The sequence below is a fragment of the Frankliniella occidentalis genome, unplaced genomic scaffold, assembly GCF_000697945.3.
Source record: "Frankliniella occidentalis isolate FOCC.00 unplaced genomic scaffold, Focc_3.1 Scaffold144, whole genome shotgun sequence".
Lineage (NCBI taxonomy): Eukaryota > Metazoa > Arthropoda > Insecta > Thysanoptera > Thripidae > Frankliniella > Frankliniella occidentalis.
The window spans coordinates 692,087-700,207 of NW_026267271.1; the positions used below are offsets into that span (position 1 = coordinate 692,087).

Here is an 8,121-nt window from a genome sequence, read left to right on the forward strand (position 1 = left end):
GGGGGGGGGTCCAGACAGCCGGACCGCGCGGCGAGGGCGTTGTTTGCCCGCCGGTCTGGCTCCCCTTATCGCCCCCGCCTCGGTCCCGGCTCAGCTCGCCGATGACTTCCCCTGCTTCTCAACCTTCTCCTCCGGTTTCTTGACGAAGATGGCCTCGATCTCGCCCAACGATCGGCCGAGCGTCTCGGGCAGGCAGAAGAACACGAAGACCGTGGCGACGCACGCCATGCCGCCGAACAGGTAGAAGACGTTGCGCGCGCCGATGGTGGCCATCGTGTAGGGGAAGCTCTTGACCACGCCGAACATGAAGAGGTAGGCGAGCGAGACGAGCAACCCGCTGCCCATGCCGCGGCTCGCCAGCGGCAGCAGCTCGCTCACCAGCGTCCACGGCATCACCAGGTACCTGAGCAAGAGGGGGGTCAGCGACAGGGCAGGCCCAGTGGGGCAAGAGGTTCACTCCTCGACCACTCACCCGATGGAGCTGAACAGGACGAACAGCACGACAAAGGCCAGAGGTGGCCAGCTCGCCTCGAAAACCTCCCCGGAGCTCAGCACTGAGCGGGCCGTCGTGGTGCCGTTGACGGCCTCCGAGACGTTCCTGGCTAGGATAGGAGCGCCGTGCGCCGTGACGAGGGTGGCGCCGGCGGCCACGGAGCACGCCGCCATGCCCAGCCCCGACACGATGAGCATGGGCCGCCGGCCGAAGCGGTGCGACAGCAGGGCGGTGACCAGACTCATGATGAAGCGGACCACGCTCATGATCACCATCACGCCGAACTCGTCCAGGCTCTGAACACCCCAAACCCCACGGTTATGGCGAGTTTTAGCTAACCGACGCGTACCTCACTTGGCTGCTCTTCACTCACCGTGCCCACGCGGCTGCCCATCTCTGCGAACAGCGGCACGGCGTAGAAGATGATGACGTAGGTGCCCGACAGCTGCTGCAGGATGAAGAGCACGCTGAGGATCAGCATGGGCTTGGCCGTGGCGGGCTCCAGGAAGGCGGCGACCCCGCGCAGCCTCCGGTGCGGGAGCAGGCGCTCGCCCTCGGCGTCGGCCTGGGGGTCCTTGCGAGCGGCGGCCGAGGAGCTGGCGACGAGCCGGTCCCAGCTCGCCTCCATCAGGCGCTCGTCCTTGTTGAGGCGGTGCAGCGCCTGGCGCGCCAGCGCGGTGCGCCGCTCCAGCTGCTGGCCGGGGGCCATGCTGAGCAGCCAGTGGGGGCTCTCGGGCGCAAGCAGCACCACGGCCACCCCGGACGCGGCCGCCACGCCGGCGAACACGACCCCCATCCACGACCAGGGCATGCCCGCGCCCATGCAGGCCGTGAGCAGGATGCCGGCCGCCACGAACACGCTGTTGAGGCAGAGGAGCGCGGGCCGCAGCGAGGGGTGCGCCACCTCCGACACGTACACGCCGGCCGCCGTGGAGAGCCCCGCCCCGATGCCCGCCAGCGCGCGCGACACGTACACCAGCCCCACCCCCGGGAACACCCCCGCGGCCAGGGGCAGCAGCAGCCACGCCAGCACCAGCGGCGCGGCCGCGGCCAGGCAGGCCGCGCGCCTCCCGGCCCAGTCCATGATTGGCCCCGCCGCCAACGAGCCCATGGGCGTGGTCACGGCCACCACCGCGGCTGCAAGCAGAAAGAGGCCGTCATCCCCGTGGCGGAGGACGTGGAGCCCGGGGGGAACGGGCCGACCGCGCCCAGTACGCACCGATCCAGGACGCCGAGTCGCGGTCAATCTTAAAGGGGCCGTCGGCCGCCTCCAGCTGGGGGATCATGATGGCGGGGAAGGCCATGTTGACGCCGGCGTGCAGCGTGAGGGAGAGCGCGGCCACGGAGGCGACGACCTGGCGAACGACAGATTAAAGAAAGCCCAGCATAAACACGTGGCACTCGTAAGTATACACAGGGCGTGCGTGTGATTGCCAACCTGGGGAACTGCGGCCCTCCAGGAGATTCCAGTTGCGGCGGGCGGCCTGGAGTAGCTGGTGGGGCTCTTCGGCATGATGACGGCGATGGCTCCACCCGCCCCGTCCAGAGACGTCTTTTCGTCCATGATCGCTGTGTGACATGACAAAGAGACGGGGATACAGAGGAGCCGCGGCATGGAAGGAGGGGCTCTCGCGGAGCTCGCGCCCCGAGTCGCGCCCCACCGCCTGCGCAGGTAGGCAGTCTCGGCCGGCGGTGTGCGGGCGCGCGCGTTGGGTCGCCTACCTCGGCATTGGCAGGGGCGAGAGACACGGGCCGGCGAGAGGCCGGGTGGGCCCGGGGCCCGCGGGTGGGCCGCTAGAAATAGCCGAATGAAGGTGCGCGGCGCGCGGAGTTGGGTGACATGGTGCTGTGCGGGGAGAGGCTTTGGGTTGGAAGACTGCCACGTTAAGGGCAGCGCCCCATACGAAGATTACGGCGGAATCCCTCGCGGTACAGTTTGCGCACGCGCGCCGTGCGCCAGTATGATCCCGAGCGAATCCTCATCCTCATACCAAACGGGCGGTGGAAGAGCGACGCGGGCAAGCTCAATCCCGGGCGCCGTATGCAGCCCCACGGGTCCCCGCCGTTCCTCCGCCACGGGGTGAGGCCTATCTGTCCCAGGGCCTATCTGAGATAATGTCGGACGGGTGTAGCCTAGGCGGCCGCGCTAGGCCCCGCCCGGCACACGTGCTGCATAAGAATCAGGAGACAGCTTGACTAACAAATGTCCTCCGCACTACTTACCGTGACCCCGTCTCTATTCTTCAAAACTGCCCGCCCTCCACTGTTGCTTTTCGCGCTTCATTTGGGCCACGTCCTGGCTCGCTCTAGCCGCGGATCATCTTTTTGCGAGATAAGGCCTTGCAAGCGAGTGGTGGGGCCGTATTACAAAAATCGACCGGGCGTCTTCGTACAGTCCACTGAGCTGAGAGACAGGGCGCGGGCTTGGGGTCCAGGAGGACACTCAATAAAACAGCGCACGACTCACGGTCAAGCGACCGCCGCCGACGCCACGCCACGGCGCCCCCAAGCCGCTGCCGGTTGAGTATAGCGTAACCATAACTCGAACCTGAAGCGTACCACGTTGTAATAATACCCCTGTTTAGGGTGTTGCAGTCTTTCTACTGATAACGCACAGTCTTTGTCGCGGCGTGGCAAGGTCTGTGGTAAATACTGCACCGTGCGTGCAAGGCCGGCGCCCCCACCGCGGCGCGAGGTGAGGCTGGGTGAGGCTGAGCGAAGCTGCGCTCTGCGCTGTCCAAGATCGACAAAAATAATGTAAAGTCCTGCGGGCTCTTGATACCGTCTGGGCGTCGTCTCGCCACCGAAGGCATTGACCACACCACTGTATCGCTGATAAGCAAGCCCCCCCCCCCCCACTTTCCCCCCCGATGACAGAGTGACCACGGCAGGCTCGCTGAGCGATGCTCCTGCAGTCGCTCCTGCCAGGTCGGCCCTCCGACAAACTGACGGTCATGGGTGGCGGTGGCGGCGGCATTAGTAAATCGCGCGGGCTGAAGGTCTGCGAGCTAGACGCCGCCCGTCCGACGGATTCACTCCGAGCGTTGTCTTGTTTTAGCGGCGGCACAAGCTGTTGAAGCTCAAGGTGGTGGCGGCAGCGGGGGGCCCCGCGGTCGGGGAAGTCCGCCCGCGCGTCCGCGTCGCGAGGAAGCGAAGGTCTTCGCGCCATGCTCCAGTAGGATACCGTATACGAGCCGTAAGACGGGCCAATTGAAACGTGCCGGGCTTCCCTGAGTCCAGGAGCAACATAACCGAAAGAAACAACACAGCACGAACCTGTCGCGGTGGCTGGTTCAGGCCGGCGTCGGGCCGGCGCCGGGGCTGGCGACGTCTGGGTGGACTCGGTGGACAGCGGCGACGGGCACCTCGCCTTCGGCCGGTGCTTCCGCGTTGTTGTTCGCCTCGAGTCGCATGGGGTGATACGCGGCGCTCCCGGCGCTGGCCACTGACTACGAGCGTCTTCAGGGGCGTCTCCCGAGCTCAGCTGCTTGTCAACAGCCCGCCCCGCCACTCCTCCCAATGCTGCAGAGCAGAGCGCTCCCTCCCGCGCGTCGTCTGCTCGCGGCCAGCTGCGGCCCGCCCAGAGGCCCACCCAGGCTGGCGCCCGGCCCGATGTCGTCTAGCCCGTCTGGTCTCGCGGACAGCCCGCGAGTACTTTTCCGGTGCCGCAACACCCAGATGTGTCGGCGGGCGGCATCACTTCTTAACCGCGCCGGCAACAAGCCGTATGGCGCGGACTCCCGCGGGCTCGCGGCCAGGGTGGGCACACTAGGCACACTGGTGCAAAAGCAAAAGTGCAGCCCTGACTTTAGTCCCGCGTAAATTCAAACCACCCGCGAGATCGCTCAAAAGTCGTCTGTAACTTCTGTGAGAACCACGTGAAAGAAGGGCGCCCACCAGACATGCAATGTCAGAAAAAACAGGAGGGGCTCTTGGCATTTAATTTGCACACAAGTTTATTTTTGATGCTAAAACAGCAACTAAGCTAAATTTGCAATGAATGTTTTGTTACAAGGTTGAATACTTGGGTGGGTTGGGTTCAGTCTCATTTCCAGATAAACTAAGCTAAATAGAAGAACGAGAGATAACAAAAACAAAAATACATTGGATTTAAAAACATCTTGCGACATCCGAATAAAAGGCGACGCTTTAAAATAACATACATAACAAATATATGCAATAGCACATAGCAAGAAACATTTCATAAAATATTCCATAAGTTGAAACAATAGAACTACTCGCACAAACAGCTGTTGCTGAAAATAGCAACTAAAATGGAAGACAAGGGATGGAAGATCAGTACCAAATTCAAATTATTTGGAGACCATCAAGCGGTACTTTTCATATGTTAAAGTTATTGTCAAAGCACAAGACATATATAGGAACACACAAGTTCAGTACACCGAATGAACACAAGTAGCAAGGCAAGTCTGTGGTGGAATCGCATCCACAACACTGTGAAAATACCATGACATATTCATATAATATATAGCAAGCAATAGTTAATGAAAATACTTTTCCAATTAAAGTCAGTTCAGGTCTTTACATACTTGAAAATGATATAGGGAATGATAAGGAAGTGGGAAAGTGGTTAACAAGTATCAACTAATGCATGGAAAACTTTCCATACATTCACAAAACATGTAAATGTTGGTCCAACATTACAATAAGTACTGAAATAAAACATTTATCAAATGGTCTGAACATCTTTGCTACAGACTCAGGTCCTTAGGTTGGAAAAACAACAAATAGAAAACAAACAAAACTTAACACTGGCACTTACTTTTGAATCCTCAATATAAATGCTTTTGTACAATGCTGCCTTGGCTCCTAACAATGTAGGTAGCAAAAAGAAAAAGTAACAAAAAAACAAAAAATTAAGTAGAGAGTTATTGGTATAGGGTGACATTTTCACTAACTACATTTTGTTCAAATTTTCCTTCTTTCATGGAATGATAGGTTGACTCAATAGAGTATTGTGGACTTATGTTTCATACAAATATCACCAGGTATTTGTGCTTACCAAGCTGAGCAGAGACGCACAACATATACTAAAAAACAAACATGTTACATGACATGTATCTCAGGCTACCTAAACCCCTAATACCTACAATACTACTAGATGCTACAAGCTTTCTTCATTTCTGAATTCACAACCTCACTGCATGAATCACATTTATTGAGGCAGGACATCTATTTTATGGGCACTGGAAATTGAAGTATTATCTCCAATTTGATCCAACTCAACATTCGTAGTCTGCAAAATAAAAATCAGAGATATAGAATTGAAATTCTATTCAGTTTGTTGATAAATTGTCACAGGTAAAAATGTACCTTCACAGAATTCTCATCCATCAGTGATTTTAAGTGGATTATTTGTTGCTTCTTCTTCAGACTGTTGGCTACAGGTGGAACAAAAAGGTTTGGGTCTAGTTCGTTGGACAGATTAACAGGATGCATATTCAGAACGTGGCTTGCCAATAAACTACCGAATATGCCGACAACCAGGCATACAATCAATCCTAACACACCAAGCCACATGTATGACAAACGGTACAAGTAGAAAATGTCGCTGTCACTGGAAAACAATCATATACAGGATAATTAATAAAAACCATCTAATGATGCCAAATGGGTGATACAATAAGGTGGTAAGTTACCTCGTCACAGCAGGAGGGCTTGGAGTTACGGAGCAGGTATTATTTAGATTGAGACAAGCATCCATGTACACAGGAAGTGCTTTTATAGCCGGCCTTGAAGTGGGAAATCCCAAAAATAGGGAAAAGGCGAGAGATGACAGAAAACCAGTTAAAGCACCCTAAAAAGAAAAGAATAAAAGTCACTTCTTAATGGGGAAAAAATGTAATAACTAAATGCTATACACATAAGTTTTGATCTAACTTACAGTCTGGTTAGCCAAGGGGAAAAACATCCCAAGAGAGAAGAGCCCCAAAATTGGTCCGCCAACAACATTGAAAATTGTCAGAGATGCTTGAAGGACACTACCAAGGTATTCAGCGATAAAAGCAAGTGCTATACAAATTAGTCCATAGATCACCGAAATCAGTTTAGCGCGGTAGGCACTACCTTTATCTGGCAAGTCTTTCTTCTTAAAGCATGTGTAAATAGGCTGTCCAAAAACAAATAGGGATTAGATAGCGTAATCAATACATCCACAATCAAAAATTTCAATTGCTTCCACAGAAGCCACTTAAAGCTACATACCTTGATATAATCTTCTAAAGTTACGGCTGCCAATGAGTTCACAGCAGCAGAGACTGTGCTTAGGGAAGCACTGAAAATTCCAGACACAAACAATCCTGACAGTCCTGGTATGTGGCCCATTGTATCAACTACATAATACGGCATAAGCTGAGAGAATCAAAATAATTATAATAAACACCATTGTAAAAAAAACAAAAACAAAATTTAGGAGTAAATAATTTGTTTACCTGATCATAGCTGCTGATCTGGCAAGATGAGCGAGGGTCACAGTGAGCATACTTTGAGTAAATTGCAATACCAGAGAAGGATGTTGAAAAACTAAGAAGCATGAGTATAGGCCAGTTTAACCACAGGGACTTCTGAGCTGTTTTTACATCCCTGTCAAAGTTAGGAGTAAAGTATGCCATATGGTGGAAGAAAACACTTAAATGTTTTTATTGAAAATAGGACCATTCGGAAAAACTTACTTGACAGCTAAATATCTTTGAACCTGTGCTTGGTTGACTGCATACAATGAAAGGAAAGTTACTCCTCCCCCAAATGTAAGACTCCACCATGTGTGTCGAACAGTAGGGTCGATATCAAAACTGCAAACAGGTAAAAGGTGTTATTGGGGTGAAAATAAAATTAATCTTTTCAGACTAATGAATACTGTTGCTCACTTTCCGAATTCAATACGACCGTTTTCTTCAGCAATTCGCCAAATTTCAGATAGACTTCCCTTTTCAACCCAAGCCGAGCCAATCACACTATAAATTGCAGCAAACATCAGGAGTGACTGAAAAATAAGGAGAAAAAAAGCATTGATTATTTTTTTGTTTGTGTACAGAGCTATCAAAATCTAACTTCATTTAAACTTAAATTACAGGTGAGACAAAACAAGTTTCTCAGAGCCAGACAAGCTGCAAGGCAAGATTCCTGATACCATTGGTTGCAGACCATGGTCTGACTGTTATGGAGTATCTAGTAATACTGACTATCTCCAAGCAGCATTCTATGAAACAAACAGCCAAATAAAATCTTGCTCTAAAATCTATCAGTCACTGAGAAACCCACCACATTTTTGTCTACTATATACTCTTATACTTGTTTTTTAGTTCTTACTTGGAATACATCTGTGATTAGGACTGCCTTGAGACCACCAATCGTTGAATAGAAAGTGCACACCAACCCAACAGACAATATCGCCCATACTTTCGACATTCCAGTGACAGCTTCTAATGTCAATGCTGGTGTGTAGAGAACAATGCCCATGTACAGGATCATTTGAAGGGAGAATGCAAAGGAGCCTGCAAGACGAGCTCCTTTTCCAAACCGCCTCTCCAAGTACTGATAAAGGAAACAAAAAAGAAAAGAGATAACATTATTTCCTTTTTCAAAAAATTTCAACAAAAAAGTTAAAT

At 52.6% G+C, this 8,121-nt stretch overlaps 2 protein-coding genes across 7 annotated transcripts in view; both read right to left on the bottom strand.

Annotated features, from left to right (window-relative positions):
- Positions 1–6: 6 nt before the first annotated feature.
- On the bottom strand, positions 7–4,172 carry LOC113202493 (facilitated trehalose transporter Tret1-like). Of its 3 annotated transcripts, none has more exons than XM_052270947.1 (6): positions 3,770–4,172; positions 1,932–2,062; positions 1,713–1,848; positions 867–1,630; positions 473–789; positions 7–403 (listed from the first exon to the last, which is right to left on the bottom strand). In XM_052270947.1, exons 2-6 carry the CDS (start codon positions 2,055–2,057, stop codon positions 91–93), a joined length of 1,656 nt encoding a protein of 551 aa, XP_052126907.1. In that variant the 5' UTR covers positions 2,058–2,062; positions 3,770–4,172; the 3' UTR covers positions 7–90. The 3 variants fall into 3 exon arrangements, with proteins under 3 accessions (XP_052126907.1, XP_052126908.1, XP_052126909.1); XM_052270948.1 differs by lacking the exon at positions 3,770–4,172 and adding an exon at positions 2,717–3,309; XM_052270949.1 differs by lacking the exon at positions 3,770–4,172 and adding an exon at positions 2,216–2,660.
- Positions 4,173–4,425: 253 nt separating this feature from the next.
- LOC113202523 (putative sodium-dependent multivitamin transporter) overlaps positions 4,426–8,121 on the bottom strand; it is an 11,425-nt gene continuing 7,729 nt past the window's right edge. For all 4 annotated transcript variants that reach the window (XM_026416784.2, XM_026416785.2, XM_052270946.1 and 1 more), the window contains exons 4-12: positions 7,823–8,047; positions 7,381–7,496; positions 7,186–7,305; positions 6,946–7,096; positions 6,719–6,865; positions 6,399–6,623; positions 6,154–6,311; positions 5,828–6,071; positions 4,426–5,750 (exon numbers count right to left, since the gene is read on the bottom strand). In XM_026416784.2, coding sequence (XP_026272569.1) covers positions 5,670–5,750; positions 5,828–6,071; positions 6,154–6,311; positions 6,399–6,623; positions 6,719–6,865; positions 6,946–7,096; positions 7,186–7,305; positions 7,381–7,496; positions 7,823–8,047 — 1,467 coding nt within the window. In that variant the 3' untranslated portion in view covers positions 4,426–5,669. The remainder of the gene's footprint in view (positions 5,751–5,827; positions 6,072–6,153; positions 6,312–6,398; positions 6,624–6,718; positions 6,866–6,945; positions 7,097–7,185; positions 7,306–7,380; positions 7,497–7,822; positions 8,048–8,121) is intronic.